Source organism: Nestor notabilis, unplaced genomic scaffold (genome assembly GCF_000696875.1).
Source record: "Nestor notabilis isolate BGI_N333 unplaced genomic scaffold, ASM69687v1 scaffold2365, whole genome shotgun sequence".
Classification (NCBI taxonomy): domain Eukaryota; kingdom Metazoa; phylum Chordata; class Aves; order Psittaciformes; family Psittacidae; genus Nestor; species Nestor notabilis.
In genome coordinates, this window is record NW_009928645.1 from 90,941 (window position 1) to 109,826 (window position 18,886).

General features: G+C 42.0%; 1 protein-coding gene across 1 annotated transcript in view; it reads left to right on the forward strand.

Moving 5' to 3' along the window:
- The window catches only part of LOC104405773 (nesprin-2-like), a gene marked incomplete at its 5' end in the record, with an annotated part of 148,639 nt that overhangs the window by 90,206 nt on the left and 39,547 nt on the right, over positions 1-18,886 (forward strand). The window contains 11 exon segments of the mRNA XM_010014581.1: positions 832-964; positions 1,881-2,063; positions 2,494-2,640; positions 4,022-4,198; positions 5,963-6,118; positions 7,669-7,818; positions 11,926-12,096; positions 13,814-13,947; positions 14,805-15,009; positions 16,978-17,157; positions 17,769-17,897. Of these exon segments, the coding sequence (XP_010012883.1) occupies positions 832-964; positions 1,881-2,063; positions 2,494-2,640; positions 4,022-4,198; positions 5,963-6,118; positions 7,669-7,818; positions 11,926-12,096; positions 13,814-13,947; positions 14,805-15,009; positions 16,978-17,157; positions 17,769-17,897 (1,765 nt within the window).

Genomic DNA, 18,886 nt, shown 5'->3' on the forward strand with positions numbered 1-18,886 from the left:
TGTAGGATTCATGTTTTAACTGCTGCCATTGCAAAGTCAGTGCAATGGTAGGAGTTAGCTGCATCGTGCTGCAGTTTTTACATTGGAAGCATTAACGGAAGCTCTGATCATGCTGCCCTAAGCATTTTGGCCTGCTACAAACGCAAGATAGCCTTGATTCTCATGGAAATGCATAACGCACCAGTCTGTGCACATACACTATCCACCTTACAAACATTCAATACCTGGCTGATACAGTTTTCTTTTGAAGCTCTTCAGAGGCGGAAGACCCAAGCATGCTCAATGTTTTCACATGCCCCAAGCCAATTGTCAGTGCAGCCCTGGCAGTCAGGTGGAGAAAGTTCGGGGCTGTACATCGCAGCCCACCAACTGAGGTACTGAGCTCAGCTCACCCTGCACCTTGTCTGTGTGCTCTGAGCTCAGGATAGTTGGATCTGTAGTGTGGACAGAGCATAGCAGTGTTTGTTGGTATTTACCCCTCCTGCATATTCTGCATGGTATCTTGCAGTATGCACAACCTTCTCTGGTGGTTTTGACTTCCAGCAAAGCTCTCTTCACTCATGTGAGCTTGTCCTGGCAACTGCTGGGTGAATACAGGAAGAGGATGTTTTCTGGGAGAGCAGACCAGCTGAAAAAAGCTGGTAGGAAGAGTCTCATGCACCTCCTGTGCACATTGATCCATGCTGTAGTCATGCTTCTGCAGGTTTATGTAGCAGCATAGGTGCCAGATAGCACATGCCTCCTAACAGAGAGGACAACTTGGAGGGTGAGAAATGTATCCTAGACTCAGCTTGGAGATGTATGTTTGTGTGCTTTGTTTTCTTCTTGTAGCTACAACAGAGACTCAGAGGAATTGATGAAATGGCTGGATTCTGCTCAGCAAAGAATGATTTTTTTGAAGGAAGAGTCTCTCAATGTGTCACAATATCCTGTCACCATCAGGAATAACATCAAGAGCTTGTTTGTAAGTAATTTCTCTTGTCAGGTTTAGATAAGACATTGTGTCTTCCAGTGAAAATGACCTTTTGAGCGGTTTTTCTATTTGCCATGACCCAAAAGCTGCCCACATGATATAGCATTGAATGGCTTTGTGCCCCAAAGCCACCCTATTATCTATGTGTGGAACTATAAGGATGGGAAGCCACCAAAGACCTTTCTTCAGATTGGGAGGCCAGGTAGAGTGCATAAATTGGAATGGAATCCTCGTAATGAGCTCAATTGCAAGACAGACATCACAGCCCGGTCTGGATCTCTTAAGCGCCTGCAACGCATGATTTCTGTCTTGCTCCTGATGCCAAATACAGCAGCTCGGCCAACCTGATGGGCCACTTACCAACTGAATCTGGAGCGTGGGCTTAGCGAACACTGAAGGCTGTTCTTCACTAGATAGCAGGGCTGTGAAGATGGTCTGCCAAAATCAGAGAAGAGAAACATGCTGAATTACGTTTCATGTCTTTGCCTGCCCCCGGTGCTGTGCTCCCCTTGTATGACTAGGCAGGAGGTTCAGCCTCAGTGTGAAGCCTGACAGAAATAGGCTTGCACAATGGGAACACAAACATCATGAAGGTGGACTGGTAGGTGTGAGCTGGCCAGAGACTTGAGGACTGGGGTTGCTTTCTGGACCTCTGGGTGAAGTGGGGATCAGGATATTCCCAGTCCCTGTGGAGCAAAAGGTGGAATTCAACACTGTGTCAAGGTGGGCAGAAAAAGGCCTTGCCTACACCCAGAACATGTTGAGTTCTGGTTTTCTGAACTTTACAAACCTGCTAAAATCTGGTTGTTAAGGCAGTTCATCCTTTGACTGAAAAACTGGTTTGTCTTCTTTATTTAAAAAGATACATAAAAATTTACCCCTCTTAAAATTCTCCTGTGCACCTCAGACATTATCTAAGGAGACTGATGAAAAATCTTCCCTGAAGTCATCTGTGGTAAGCACTGCCAACCAACTCTTTCACATGAAGCAAGGTGATACTGCAGCAATTAAGTCATCTTTGGCAAAGATTGAGCAAGAATGGGGAGAACTGATTACGCAGCTCCCAGCCATCCAAGAAAAGCTTCACCAGGTGAGAAGAAACTGCTGACATTTCTCAGTTATAGCTAAATAATTATTTTAAAATGTTGCTGTGGGATTCAGTTGGCTGCTCCATAAGGCACTTCTTTCCTAATTAGCTGTCTTCTTGCTTTCAGAATATCCCCAATATTGTACTGCAGTTTAATTATTGCTGTGTTCTTCCTGGGCTGTTTTGTACATATCTATCATCTTTACAGTTTGATGTGTAAGTCTGTTACAATTAGAAAGAATTTTCCTTCGAATTTCTGAATTCTCATCCTTTTCTTACGTCATATATCCCTGTGTAGCACAGGGCTCACTTTCAAGTTCATACCCCACTAATTGCAGTTACAGTGCCCGAGCCTTTCTAAAATATGGGTGTCATCTTCCTTGATTTTTCTAACAAGCAGAGTGTAGAGGATTCATTATATGCTCTACCCCAGCTTCAGATGGAAAAACGTTCATCACTGGAAGCTGTTGTTGACCTAATGAGCTGGCTGTACGATGTGGAATTTGAGCAGAAATACAAGGAGCCAATAAATACACCATGGAGTGCTGCCCAAGTCAGAAGCCTCCTTCAGAAGTACAAGGTAAATGGGAAGCTGTAAGTCTAGGCCTTCTGCAAGGTGTTTAGCTGTAGAAAGGATGAAAACAGCCTACAGGCATAGTCGTATCCTTCATCTTGCTCTTGGGAGTGTTCCTTAAACAGTCTAAAAGGCGCCATAACATCTTCCTTTATAAAAACGTTTTGCTTCCATGGCACACAAGACACTGCTAGCCCTGCAGTACAGCTACTGCCTGCTGTGCAATAATCTCATGCTGTCCCATCTGTCTCACTTGTTTTCTCTGACATTTAGAGTATAAAACATGTTGACTAGGAAAGCTTTACTTCCTTAGGAAGATACACTCTGTGCTTGTGCTGTGTCTTAGTCTGTCTTTTCAACAAGGAATACCTTGTAATGGACTCCATAACCACGATCCATTTAACTAGAGAACAGGGTTTTTGAATACTATGTTTCATCAGCTGCAGTTCACAGACACTTTGGTACTGCACATAAGGCAAGTGTCAATGTAAGCATTTGTTTCCGCGTGCATTAGCATAGCATTATATAACATTTTGGTCTATATCAGTTGGATTTGGTAGTTAGACCCTGTAGGTGAGGTTCTGTTTCTCACCCCTTGGATATTTAGAAATCAGTTTGTAGGTGTGTCTTCCGCGCCTGTCAGCAATGTGGGGATGTGTATGCTCAGAAGAAAGTTGGGATGAGGGTTACAAATTCCTACAGGGAAGCAGCTATGACTTTGGTACCTCTACTGTAGTATTCCCTGGTGGGTTTTATTCTAGGTACTGCTAGATACAGTAAGGAGCCTTTTCCTCGCCTCTTGTAAGACCTTCTGAAATAAAATGGCATTCCCTTATGATATTTTCACTTTACATGTAGTTTCTCAGCCTGGGGTTTCTCACTCATCTCTGTGGGCAAGGACAGTCATACTGGAGGACACTCTTCTCCCAGATATTCTGATACCAGATATTTTGATAAAGGAGCCTAAGCCCTTGTCTATACTTGTCTGTGAGCCGCAGGAGTGTGGGGACGCCTTGGTCTTAGCCTAATGCCCATGGCAGTATGATGGTATTGTCCAACGGATAAAGTACTTGGTCTGGTACCACTAAGGTTTTATTCCCTGCTCTAGCACTAATTCTTACCTTGCGAGCTGACCACATAATGATAGGGATTTTCTGCAAAAGTTTCAGTGAATGGAAATAGCAACACAAATACAGAATGGTAAAAATTGAGAATTATTCCTACAGCAAGATCTCTTTCAGAAAAATATTTTAGGCCACGGTTCAGAATAAACCATGAATGTCTCATAAGTGTACCTTGAAGCATCTTTGGAACTGATCAGAATAAAACTGGCAAACTAATTGTTTTATGTTTTTGTTCTTACCCTCCTCTCCCCTGCCCCCTCCAGGAATATATGATGGAAATGAACGTTAAACAGTGGACAGTAGATTTTGTTAACCAGTCACTCTTGCAGATGAGCACTTGTGATGTGGAAAGCAAGCGATATGAAAGGACAGAATTTGCCGAGTATCTTGGAGAAATGAACCTGCAGTGGCACAGGGTGCAGGCATCTCTGAGCAGAAAGGTTTGACTGAGTTCTTCCTGCTTGCTTTCTCACAGCTCTGATCTTGCCTCTGCCAGTGCTCTGTATTTTGCAAGCAGCCTTTCTCCCTGAGTCTGAAAATAGTGTTGAACACAAGAAGGCTGCCTGTGATCTCTGCTGTCTGTCCATGCTGCTGTCCAATGAGCAGCCTATGAAGTGGCCTTGTAGCTTATCAGCTATCAGGTGGTAGGCAGGCATCCAAACATCAACAAAGCCTGGGAGGGTAAACTCTCCTGTAACTTGAATGGAGAGAAAACAGAAAAAACTTGCTCTTCATAACAGCCTGGGGTTTACCCTTGTGGACTGTATTAGGTGGAAAAAATAAGATTCCTCCTATGAAGACAATACAGTCAGTGACACATCAACAAAGAAGATCTATATTGAGAAAACTATGTAAAAGAAAAAATTCAGGGTGGTGTCTGCAGGGGAACCTGTTATGAAATGTGTTGAAAGTTCAGGGAGCTGTGAAAATTGGGGCATTTAAAACTTAAAGGGAGAAAATAGTGGATGGTTTGTGGAAAGGAGAGGTGCTACACTGCTTGGTACAAACAGCCAGGCCCTGCTCAGCAAACACAGCACTAGAAGAGCAAACAACCTCCCTACATGCCATATGATGCAAATAAGAAATAGGGATATATATAAGCTACCACCCATTTTCTTGTTGTAGCAGTTGGATTTGCCAAAAAAGTAATTACTAAGTAATGAGTGTTGACAGCTGTATTCAGATAGAGATATATGTGCTGGAAAAGGCACAGCATGGACCGATTCGCAGCCCTGCTAGGTCACTGGAAATGGGTTGCTCTCTGTGTCCTCCTGAAGTAACTAATGTTTTCCCAATGGAGTGCTTTGAAGAACAGCAGATATAGACAGATTCTACATGTAGACTAACTATACCAGTACATCTTCTTTCTCTGTAGAAAATCTGTTCCAGGCAGTGCCTCGGAGTTATTTTATTTTAGTGAGGCTACAAATAATCCGTGCATCCAGAATTAGATGCAACTGCTTGTATGCCTCAGTGCCCAGAAAAGCTAATGTGACTCATGTGATATGGAAAAGACATGGGCAAGGTTAGCATCCCAAAATGCAAGCATGAGGCTGCTGGAATGAATCCTTTCACCAGCACATTCTTTTTTCATATTTTTATCTCTCCTGAATGTACAGGGCTTTGGGAGAAGCTGCCCTCCCTGAGTCCAGATACAAAGACTGCTGAACAAACAGAAAATACCCAAATTTTTCTGACTGGGAAAGCCTTCCAGAGAAACATGCTTAAGTGGAAAATCTGGTTCCTGCACAACTGAAAATTTCCATTTTGAAATTTCAGTTGGAGGGGGAAGTTATCTTCTCTAACCATTTTCAAGAAACTGCATTCTAGGATTTAATAGATCCTCAGGGCTAAGATTGAAAATGGGAGACTTGAGGTCTCTTGCTTGTTAGTGAACTTTAGGGGTGGGTTTTAGGGAGAATGAGGTTTTCAGACGCCATATGAATGTGTCCACATAGCCCAGGGTTCCCCACCTTGTCAGGTCTACAAGCTGCCAGCTCTAAAACCCACACTGCCTTGTTTTCTTCCTAGGGAAAAGGTCAGATCCTAAAAAGCCAGTAAAACTTTTCAGCTTTTCCTTTCAAAATATTTTCTCTATAATAGTACTTTCAATATTGTCATCTCAAATTTTGTTCTGGAAGAGGAAGCCCTGTTTCTGCCCACCTCTACGTCTAAGTAAGTTAAAATAGTTCTGTAACTTTCAGGTACAAGACCTGGAAGACATTTTGGAGGATATTACTGAAAATGAGAACAAAGCACAGAATCTATACAACTGGCTGGAAGCTCAGAGTGAGCGACTGAGGTCTTTACAAACCCCAGCAAGTCTGATCTCTGCACAGAACACGTTAGATGATTGCAAGGTAAAGCCTTGTATGTGTGATATTGTAAAAACATTTAGCACTTTGTTGAATCAAGACTAAGAACTGCAAAGATTTTAACAGAAAAAATAGTAAGGAAGTTGGTGTTTTCTAGAAGAATACTACAGTGTAATTCTAATTAAAGCATGTTAGGTTCAGGCGATAAAGAGCCAAATCCACTTTTAATGTGAACTGCTATTTTATATTTTTTCCTTCCAACTGATGATGCATCTGCTGTTGTTCCATGGTATTTGGAGTTCTGTGGTATAGTGTAGGTCTTATTCTGAGATGCCTCCAAAATAAGTTGTCCTCAGTTCAGCACAGCAATGGCAAAAGCTATCCATCCCGTTAGTTTGAAGAACTCTGATGTGGAAGTGTCTTGGAAACTATACAGTCCCATTTGGAAAAATAGCAACTTCCTCTACTCCTGCTCTAGAATGTAGTCTGTCTGCACCAGCCTCAGGAATCTGGGTATCCTTTGGTTTTGTTGTGTTTTACTAGGCATCAGCTCCCTCAAAATTAGTACTGGTGCAGCCAGCTAGTAATTGGCTCCTGTTTCTCTGACAGTCTGCTCTTTTCATTGACTACAGTGTTCCCTCTCTATTTTTTGACATGGAATATTTGTTCTTTCATTGCCATGGTTACATGTATCTCTCTTGTAGTAGCCTGCTTTTATTGCCCAGAGTGCTCTGTTGCACACTGAGTTACTTGTGTCTCTGAAGTACTCTGAAACATATTGAGGAGCCAGAACGGAAGAAGGCACAGGGTATCTCTGGCTAAAATACTAACCTGCTTCCAGCAAGGTACAGTGCTAGGATGCAGGTGGATAAAATGTTTCATTAAAATTCATTTTCTCAATAAAAATGAGGTCCAAATTTGAAAATGTTTTGGGGACAGTAAGTGGGGTGACGAGAGGAGAATGGTCACGGCTTTAAGGATAGTGTTATAAGAAAATGTTACAGCCCATTGTGTGTATAGATATTTACTCACATTGTGAAGAACTTACTGCTGAGCTTTCCCTGGCATGTCAAGACTAGTTTATAATCTTGTTGATTGTGTTAGAGAGGGAAGTTATTCTCCCAGGCATTTCCATTGATTTCAGTGGGGTTTCTCTCATGGGTCCTATCTTACATCTATCTGGTGGAACAGAGGAGACCTGAACGCTGCATTGCCTAAGAAAAAGTTCAGCTACATTAATAGAAAAACTTTAGCATCATGTAGGAGAGGTACACCACCTGCGTGGTGGCTGAGGAGTTGCCTCCAGATTATTTCCTTCCCAAGTATGATGTACAGTGCTCATGCTGATACTAGATGGACTGATTCTAGCTCTACTTGCAGGACTCTGTGTAAAGCAGTCATTGTCATGTTGAATTCCTATACAGCAGTTGTTCCGTATGAGAGCTGAAATGGTGGTTTTGGTGCATGGCTGAAGAATTACACAAAATTGGTTTTAAAGAAGGAATGTTTATCTAAGCTCTTCCCACAGAAGGTTTTTCTATGCTCTCATCAAAAGATCTTATTTTTTTTTTTTTTTTTTTTATTCTTTCATTTAGGAATTAGAAGATCAACTCGCAACTAAATCCAAAACTCTTGATGAGCTCAAACAGTGTTTGGGTTTGAATACTAGTGCAGAACAAACCCCAGAAGCTCAGCCTGTCACATTAGCTGAGCTGTGTGATATGCTGGACAGGCTTGTAAACCAGGTAAAAGCTTTGTTTGCATTCAGATTTCCTCCATTACATGTTCTTGCCACCTTCTGACTGATGTGCCAGGCCATATGATCCACACAGTCCGGTAAAACCGGGCTGGTTCTCTGGTTCAGTTGTATTACTCATTGCTGAGGTCTGGGTTACTGTCATGCTTGTTTTCAGGGTTTGAGTACTTGCAGGTACTGGTCACAGGAACTAAAAGAGCTGCAGTGCTTGTCACCAAGGATTGAATAGCCACCACACTTGCTGCTGGGGTTTGGGTGGCTCCAGTCCTTGTCAAGCAGGTGAAAATAACTGTGATTGCTGTTGCTGGAGTTTGAGCAGCTGGGGTACTGGTCATCAGAGTCTGAGTACCTACAGTGCTTGTCGTGGAGGTTGAAATGGCTCCAATGCTTGTCGCTGGGGTTTGAGTAGCTCTATCGTATGTGTCGTAAAGACTAAAGCAGACAAAATCCTTGTCACTGGAGTTTGAGTAGCCACAGTGACTGTCCCTGGAGCCTGAGTCCCTCTTCTCCTTCAAGCCGCAGTGCTTCTCATGCAGGTTGGAATAGCCACATGTAGCTGTTTGCACACCTAAGCAAGATATGAACTGTATTCAACATACTGATTCCTAGCAATAGGGCCAGGCTGGTTTCAGCATCTCAAGATGCTGAAAGAATGGTCAAATTTTTCAAAATTCTCAAATGCTGCCTGGTGGGGGAGATATGGGGAGATATCTCCCACTGGTTGGCTTTCCAAGGAGAAATGACATAAGGAATATTTATTAATAGTTCCCATTAGATGGCTCCCAAAATATAGAGGTGATGGAAATGCTGAGAACACATACCAGATAAGTTTCATGACCAGCAGTTCTACCGTATCACAAGCCACTATTATAAAGCACAACAAAACAAGAACCCTAGCCCAGGCACCAAAGCCGATAAACACCGAAACAGGGAACGCAGGCTGCAATCACGGTGTTAAAGAACACAACTCTGAGATCAAGTGCAACAACTCCAAGAGCAAATAAATCAACATTGTGAACAGTGGCTATTAATCCAATACAATGAATGCTTATAGCAGATTTGTTTTGACACACCCTGCTCATATCTGTCATTATCTCAACCCTTTCAGCCCCACGTTGGGTGCAAAAAAGGACAGTTGTGGTTTAAACCCAGCTGGTAACTAAGTACCACTCTTCCTTTTTTTTTCCTTTTTTCATATAGAAGCTAGAAAATCAACTCACAGCTAAATCCCTAAGTCTTGATGAGCTCAGACAGTATTTGGCTTTGATTAGTAGTGCAGAACAACCCCCAGAAGCTCAGTCTCTCAGGATAGTTGAGCTATGTGAAATGGACAGACTTGTAAACCAGGTAAAAGCTTTGAGTTTAGTTTTCCTCCAATACATATTCGTACCACCAGTGTTATCAATCTTCTTCATAGGATGGCAGGAGCTGGTACAAAAAAGATGCAAAATATTCCTTATTCTTAACCTTCCTAAGACTTTCCTTTAAAGTCTTTACAATAATGTAAATTAACGTATTTCCAATGCTGAGAGAAAAAGAAAGTCTGATCTTGAAGTAGTAGTAGCAATAGTAGTAGTAGAGGATAATCTGCAGTTTAAAAAAAATTAAAAAAAAAAATAGAAAAAAAAATATAGCACTGCTATTTTTCTGTCAAGTTGAAAACAGAAACCTCTTTTCTCTTACTTGGTTTGCTTCTCTTTCATACCCTGGTCTTTGTGTCCTGTACTACACTGTTGGAAGGTACCTACTCCTGCCCCCTTCTCACTGCGGCTTTTTCATCCTCCAGCTACTCTCTCACCCACAAACTTGGATGGATTTTGCTATCTTCAAATCCTGTGTAGTTTCCAGTTGTTTCAAGGAGAGTCTGGCAGATTGGTTTTCCATGCAAATTGACTTTCCAGCAGTTTGTATTTATAGTTATATTCTCTTTAAACTTGGAACTGATCTTTTTAATCTAGATTTGATAGGTGCAGAAGATATTATAATGAGTACTTTTATTTAGATGCAGATTTGTGATAATAAATAACCATCTGCTGTAGAGAATGTCTGCATGTGCAGGGAAACACTGAATACCGCTTTCTTCCTATGGATGACTGCTCTCAGCAGAGCCAGGCTGTGATTTCAGATATAGGTCTAAAGAGATGTGATACCTTGATTGTATTGTCCATAGGTAGATCTCAAAACTGTGAATCTGTGGCCCAGACATTTCATGAGCATAATGTCTTTCCATGTTCCTTGTGTGGGTAGTTATTAACTGCAGGCTACAAAAAACAAGTAAAGATTCCTCCCACCTATACCATGATTCAAAAGAGAACAGGGATGATTAATCCATCAACACGTGCGTGCCTGGAACTAGGATACTAGGATACAACGATCTATGCAGTCTATTTAGGGTGAACTATGGTGTAGAAAAATTTTCATCTTCCATTGTCTGGATGCATAGTCAGAACTGAAATATGACATAGAATCATAGAATGGTTTGGGTTGGAAAGGACCTTAAGATCATCTAGTTCCAACCCCCTTGCTAGGAGTTCCTATGCTTGTTCATTTGCCTGGTTTTCTTGCTCTTGTACTGGCATGACTGAAAATATTGAACTAGATAAATATTTAATCTAAGCCAGGATAAGCTTCAGAAAGGCCAAGTGCAAGGACCTGCACCTGGGTCGGGCCAATCCCAAGCACAAATAAGAGGCTGGGTGGAGAATGCATTGAGAGCAGCCCTGAGGAGGACCTGGGGCTGTTGGTTGACCAGAAGCACAACATGATGCAGCAATGTACACTTGCAGCCCGGAAAGCCAACCGTATGCTCGGCTGAATCAAAAGAAGTGTTGCCAGCAGGTCAAGGGAGGCGATTGTCCCCATCTACTCCGCCCTCATGAGACCTCACCTGGAGTACTCTGTACAGCTCTGGGGTCCCCAACACAAGAGGAACATGGACCTGTAAGAATGAGCCCAGAGGAGGGCCATGAAGATGTTCAGAGGGCTGGAGCACCTCTCTGGTGAAGACCAGCTGAGAGAGTTGGGATTGTTCAGCCTGGAGAAGGCTCAGAGGAGACCTTATAGCAGCCTTCCAGTACCTAAAGGGAGGCTATAAGAAATCTGGAGAGGTCTTTTTTACAAGGGTATGTAGTGACAGGAAAAGGGGGAATGGCTTTAAGTTGAAAGAGGGTAGATTTAATTGAGATATTAGGAAAAATTTCTTTCCTATGAGGGTGGTGAGACACTGGCACAGGTTGCCCAGAGAAGCTGTGGCTGCCCCATCCCTGGCAGTGTTGAAGGCCAGGTTGGACGGGACTTTCAACAACCTGGTCTAGTGGAAGGTGACCCCATGACAGGCGGGTTGGAACTAGATGATCTTTGAAGTTCCTTCCAACCCGAACCACCCTAGGATCATATGATATGCCTTATACACTTACCAGGTAGAGAAGGATAAAAAGGACAAATCATGATGAATTAGGACTGTGGTTTTGTGTTTGCAATGTCTAGGACTATGTGGTAAATGGAAACCGTGCTTGCCCCCATATAAACAACTGCAGTAATTAAAGAGACATAGAAAAGAAAGAGCATATCTATAATTTAGTTTTATATGAGAATCCTGAAGTTCCTAGACTGTTATTCAGAGGAAAGAGCATTATTAAAGCACAATGGGATAAGAGAGATGATACCTCTCCAGATTATCGTAGTAGTGTCTTCTTCCATAGAAAGCAATTTCAATTCAAATTTTCTTTAAAAGAAAACTTGATCTCTGGATCAGGCTATCTGCTTCCTAAGAATATTAAGGCTCTTAACTTCTTCCCATGTCAGGTTGGTTTTGGCAGGAAGGAATAAACAATTCATTATTTCAGTATCTTTTACTTTTTGGATTGTTCTGGAGTTTTGGCTGACAGAATAGTGCTGCCTTGAACCCTGGTTAAATTTATATTTCCATCAAATATGCGTGGTTTTAAGCCTGCACAATTCTTTACCAAGTAGGAAAATACTCCAGTTCTTTGGATTGTCATGGAGTGAGCATTGATCTTAGATTTTTGTGTCAATTTAAGATGATTTATATGTCAAGACTTCCCAAAAAATAGTAACAAAAGTGACTCATTTGCAGGTTGCCCAGTTAAAGACCTCAATGCAGTCAGTACTGGAGCAGTGGAGAGTATATGAAGAAGCTTATGAAGAAGTCAGCCTGATGACGACAAGATATTTGTACTGTGTAGACCAGTGTAAACCTTCTGAGATGTCATTGGAAGCTTTGAAAAAACAGGTCAAAACTCTTCAGGTAAATCTGCTGAAGTTCTCTTAGTTCCAAAAATAACTTTCTTCTCGTGCCTTTAAACAAACAGGCAAAAAACCCCAAACACCTCTGAAAAAAAGATAGAAAAACTTATCTGAGAAAATTCCTTTTTATTAAAGTGCCATCAGAGTCAGTGAAATTTTATTTTTTTTTACCTCGAGACACTGAGGACTATTTTTAGACATTTTACTTCATTTAGTGCATAAATCCAACTTCAGTGAAAGTTAGGTACTGAGGTTCAAGAAATGAATACAGGTCAGCTGCTAGACTGTCTGCTAGCAGAGCCTCTATTTTGGATTGCAAAGATCACTTGAAGATTTTAGTCTTCTGCATGTGCTGGAAGGCATCCCCATGTGAAACACCAGCTCCTCATGTGCTTTTGCACTACGGAGTCCATGAGGACATGTGCACTCCACCTCCATCCCTCATAGTAATGTCTACTCAGTCCATGCCTAATCCACAAGGACAGCAGAAAGTTTGGCTGAAAATACAGCTGGCAAAGGAAAACATCATGTGGTCTCCCCTGTATGGGTTTGCCTGAGGGTTACTCGCCATTCAGGTGAAAGGTGTTGGTTCTCTGCTCATTGATTGAAAGGAAATACACCCCTTCACTTAGGCTTCCCTGGGAAATGCCCTGCCACAAGTTATGCCTGCCACAAGCATAACCTGGAAGGAGATGCCTGTGCATCAATGCTGGGACTTAGTGCAGAAATGAAGGGGACCTGGGAGAAGATTGGTGAAGGGACTGTGTCTAGATCTGTGATTTGAACACCACCCTTGGGTATTATGTCCTAGCCACTATGCCAGTGACCTCTGACATATTTCACATTAAAGCTTTATTTGCATTAAAGCATCTTTCCAGGTATAAACAGCACTGGAGTCAAGGTTCAGGATGCAGGATTCCCCTTCCCAAAAGCTGTGGCTTGGGTTGGGTGGGTGCAGCAGCACTGGGGCAGGGCAATCCCTGAGCCTAGCATTTCTGATTGCTCCAGTGCAATGACAGCTGTTAGTCGTACCCCAAAGAGCTGGAGTTTCCTGCACAGCCTCTGAGTGAGGCTGGACATAAATGCCAGGCAAAAGTCCTCTGGATCATCCTGCTGCTCTGCTTGGCTATTACATAGTCTAAGTGGGACATTTACAGTAGACAGGCAAGCTGGGCCCAGGTTTGAACATTTTACAGATATGGCTGTAATCTCCTTAACTGGCTTTAAATGAGTGTTGAAAGGATATATAAATGCTTCCTTCCATCACCCTCTTTATTTTTAATCTGGATCAGTTCACAGATACAATTCATGGCAGGGTTCTGCAACAGCCTGTATCAGGAGGCGGAACATGCAGCCGTGGACAGGGGTTGTCAAGCCAACTTTATTGCCAGTAGAAATTTCCCTGAAACAGTGGCTTAAAATAAAAACATTTTTGGTTTCTAGTGGATTAATTTAACTAGTTCAAGGCTGTGAGTTTAATGAACTGTTTCTGTAAGAGCAAATAAATTACCTCAGTTTAAAATAGGCCTCCTGAATGATTTTTTTTAAGTTGGACCATTTCACCTGTTTTTTAGGATCAAGTATTACATTTTTCACAAACATTTTGATCTGTGCTGCAACCGTGTAGCATTATTGCTACCCCATCCCTACAAATCTGTAAGGGAAGCTATACTTAGGTCGTTTATCTCCACAACTAATTGCCCTAATCCATTTTGCAGTCGCTTCAAGATGAATCGGAGAACAATGAAGAATGTTTGGCCAAGCTCCAGTCTGCTGCCAGTAACCTGAAGAAGAAGTGCTCTCCCTCCTTTGCAGAGATTATTGAACGGAAGTGCACAGAGGCACACACTAGGTAAGCATGCAAAAAAGACTCCCAGTTTTTAGTATTTAAAAAGAAAAAATTTGCTGAAACAGAACTTGAACATTGGTCTGATTTGTAAACCTATATTAATACAACTCACCTCTCTGAGGGTACCTGTGTGATAACTGATGATACCATTTTTGTGATGGATCACAGAGCACAGATCTCAGATCTACTCTGCTCTTGTGAGACCTCACTTGGAGTATTGTGTACAGTTCTGGTGGCCTCAACATAAAAAGGACATGGAGCTGCTGGAGCAAGTCCAGAGGAGGGCCACGAGGATGATGAGAGGGCTAGAGCACCTCCCATGTGAAGACAGGCTGAGAAAGTTGGGGCTGTTCAGCCTGGAGAAGAGAAGGCTGCGTGGAGACCTCAAAGCAGCCTTCCAGTATCTGAAGAGGGCCTATAAGGATGCTGGGGAGGGACTTTTCATCAGGGACTGTAGTGGTAGGACAAGGGTTAATGGGTTTAAACTTATACAGGGGAAGTTCAGGTTAGATATAAGGAAGAAGTTCTTCACAGTGAGGGTGATGAGGCATTGGAATAGGTTGCCCAGGGAAGTTGCGAATGCTCCATCCCTGGCAGTGTTCAAGGCCAGGCTGGACAGAGCCTTGGGCGACATAGTTTAGTGTGTGGTGTCCCTGCCCATGGCAGGGGGGTTGGAACTAGATGATCTTAAGGCCCTTTCCAACCCTAACTATTCCATGATTCTAAAATGGTGCTGTGTTAGTGGGCTTTCAATAACATGGGTATGAATGCAAAGAAACTCCCACAGGAATCCTACACCAAATCATACTCTGGAGGAGAATCTACTAGGGAAATGCTCTTATCCTTTGATATGTTGGCAGGTGGAACTCAGTAAATGAAGACATCACAGATCAACTGCGGGCAGCACAAGCGACCCTGCAGCTTTTGGAACCCTTTGATACTTCATGCATGGAGGCAGCAGCCAAGTTACAACAGCACAGAGAGCAGTGCACTCAGCTCTTGGATGCTCACATGCCTGAGGATAACATGATAGAAACCCTGACGAAGAGGATACAGGATTTAAGGGTAGATGAATATGTTTCTGCTGCCTGGTACAAACCAGGATTTTTATTTATTTTTTTTTTTTTTTTGAGCAAGAATACCTTCTTCCTCCTCCTCACCCAAATCCAAACAGTGGAAAACAAAAATCTGTGGGATTTTTCCAGTAACAGGCAGCTTTGTATTTCCTTGAAATATTTGGACCAGATCCTGACACTAAACCAAATGAGAGTTAGCATAGGATGAGAAGAGAGAGAAGGGAGCAATTTTCTTCTGTCTTTGACCCTTTCTGCTCTATACAAAGAATCAGGCCTGTGTTGGAAGGAATCATTAAACAAAAATTATTTACTTTATGGGACACTGCTTGGAAGGAGAGATAATATCTACTAGAACTGGGGAAAAAGGCCTGGATTTCCAGAACCCTGGGCCATTTTGAGGTCTTCTACAGTCTTCAGATTGGTTTTATTTGGGTTTGGTACTTTTTTTTTAGCCTGGTCTGATAAATTCACAGACTTCTAAGCTTATTAGATTATTCTAAACGCTTCTGACTTCAGGCAAATGAGATCTCATGCTGAGACCACAGGGTACAGTTCACTCTCTCAGGCAGCAAAGCTGTCATTAGGTTCTGACATTTTTTGTTTCTTCACACTGCAATAAAGAAATATAATGATCCTATTTCAGGGCAGAGCAATGATTAATCATGCTTTATGCACCTCTAGCCACACATTGGAAGAAGTCCAAAGTACCCCATTGTGCTTGTGGCCAATTAAGAAACTTCACATAATGAGAAAGAGAATTCATATATTTCTTCCTATGTCAGAAACAACTGACAGCAGCAAAGTTTAGACCAAAACATTTTCACTTTCTTCTGATCTATTAATGGCTATGACAGAGATTTATCAGTATGTCAGCAAAAAGGCATCACTTTTTCTGGAAATTTTTGGGAAGAGTTTTGCACCTACTAGGCAAGGCATAACCACTAGAGTGCCATTAACATTGTAGATCCTGTCCTGGTGTGTGCGAGTAGGATACATAGAATTCATTGTGGGGGTTTTTTTAAGTGGCAAATTAGAAGAATGGAGATCAGTGATATGGCGTATGTTTACATGTATTTGCATTACAAAACTGTATTTTAATATCTCTAATCTCCTCTAGAATACGTAAGAAAAAATTGTGGGTTTATGGAACTCCTTCACCACAATAAATAAAAATAAATGCATAGAGAGTAAGAAATCAAAATGGGCTATTTACTAAATGGCTGAAGTGACAATTTACAGCATGATCCATTCCAAAGACAGGGGTTGGGAACCCAGAGCCATTTTGGTTTTTAGGGAAACAAGTCTGTTCTTTGCTAACAATCAAAAGTGTCTGCTCAATACTCACAGAGACAATACACAGTGGCAAATTCCAGGGGGTTTCATGGCTAAAAGTAAACTGCAGTTGTCCCGGTTAAAATAAAAAATAATAATAAAGAACACTGAACGAGTATAACATGACCGTCTTTGTTCTTGTGCAGCCTTTAGGGTTGAAACTTATAGCATTATTTCTGTAGTAAAGGGGAACAAATAAAACTAAGTCTGTAGTCCTCTGTCACTAAGGGATCCAAACTACTGGTATGTTTGTAACATAATAGCATTTCTCATCTGCAGCATGGGCCAGTTTCTCCATCTGGTAGTGTATATTCATTCTACAGAGAAGAATATTCTGATTTCTCTCTGTGATCTCCTCTGTAGCAGTAGCATCCCACTGCCTGAAGTCACTGGTGTTCCACTGAACTTTGAACTGCGCCTTTTCGAACACTAGAGTCAATGGATGCAGTTCCAATTATCCTCCAAGTGAAAGACTGAAGCTTTCACCATAGCCGAAATTTGGCTGCCAAAGGAGATCAACAAAAAGAGCTTAGTTACAGAAACAAAAGATACTAAATGAAACTGGCACATGGCTGATGATCTGATTCATTTGCTGACTTTTTTTTCTTTCCCCTTCTCTCATCAGAATTTACAGCAGGACCTTCTAAACATAGCAGTGTGCCGTGACCAGATTTCTTTGATGGCTGGTAGGATAAAACAGCAGGCTGGAGTAGCTGTACAAGCCTTTCTGTTGGAGAAGATGGAACCACTCCAGAGACCATTCTATTTGGAAAAGATGGTGCAGAGGAAGTTAAATGAATTTGAGGTAGTTTTTTGAATATTAAATCAGCTGCCATTCATTCCTTTTAAAAATGTGCTGTCTTGGTGTTCTAAGAGACGTGGAGCTTAATTTTTGCAAGAAAGAAAAAACTTTCCGAGTGCTCTTCTTCCAGACCCAAACAAACCAACCTAGGGAATAAAAAAGTTGAATTCCAGCCCTAGTTATTTCCCCTGACAGAGTGCATATAAGGACACAGCCTTGGCTGTAGGCATATGGGAGCAGGCCCTCTGTGCAGCTCAAAGGAAACTCATTTTCACAAGTTTCTTCCCTCTGATAAGCTAAGTTTCGGCTTTCCGATTTCATAAAAAATCGAACAGCCCAAAGCTACAAAAAGGTATCGCAGCTGCCCTTATTCCTTCCAGATAGATATGAATCTCTCAGGATTTAGAGATTTGGTTTCTTGTCCTCTGCTTTGGCTTAAATTTTCCTCTTATCCAATGCAAAAAGGAAAAAGTTCAGTGAGTGAGTTATAAATACATTGGAATTTGGATTTAACACCTTTTTGGTTTCCTGACTGTACTGCTTATTGCATCTTTTTGTATACTGAATATGTGTATTAAATAATAATTAATATAAATATGCAATATTTACCCTAGTTCAATCTTCTACAACTGGAGGATTTCAACAACCGCCTTGAAACACTGGAGAGTAATGTCACTAATTGCATAGACGCCTTTGATAGTGTCTGTTTAGCGGGAGAAACAGACAACTCAGAGATGCTCATGGTATGTTTGGATTACCACGTACAAAAAGTTACTACTTGGGATTTTAGAGGCCATCAGATACCAGTTCTTGCCTACTTCTAGAAACTCTTAGTGTCCCAAGTATTTTAGATATAGCATTTCCATCAGAGTAACTGTAATCTCATCCAAAACACAAAAACCAATGGTTTAAGTTAATAAAAACTCTAGATAAGCATTGCAGGCCCAATGCCTGCATGGAGGGGAGGAAAATCACATAGATCTGAGGTCGATGGAAGATCCTTTTCCCCAGATTTGGTGTGGAGCTGATCTGTTGCCCTGAATGTAGGGTCAAAGTAAATCATAGAATCCATAATAGAATCATAGACTGGTTTGGGTTGGAAGGGACCTTAAAGCTCATCTAGTCCCATCCCCCTGCCATGGGCAAGGGACACCTTCCACTAAACTGGGTTGCTTAAAGCCCCCTCCAACCTGGCCTTGAACGCTTCCAGGGATGGGGGATCCACACCTCTGGGCAACCTGATCCAGTGCCTCACCACCCTCACAGTAAAGAATTTCTTCCTAATATCTCATTTAAGTCTATCCTCTTTCAGTTTAAAGCCATTCCCCCTTGTCCTGTCACTACATACCCCTGTAAAAAAACCCTCTCCAGCTTTCTTGTAGCCTCCCTTTATTTACTGGAAGGCTGCTATAAGGTCTCCCCTGAGTCTTCTCCAGGCTGAACAATCCCAACTCTCTCAGCTGGTCTTCACCAGAGAGGTGCTCCAGCCTTCTGATCATCTTCGTGGCCTCTTCTGGTCTCATCTTACAGGTCCAATTCCTTCTTATGTTGAGAGCCCCAAGATACGAGTACCAGCGCATGAGTATCTGTTCAGTACTGTTGGAAAAGTGGACCCTGTATAAGGGAATTGTGACTTTTTTGTTTTCTATATCTGAAGTTAGACAGAAATGGTTTGAGGGTTGGGTTAGCATTTTGGATGCTTAACATTAAGATGCTTCCTACAGAAGAGACT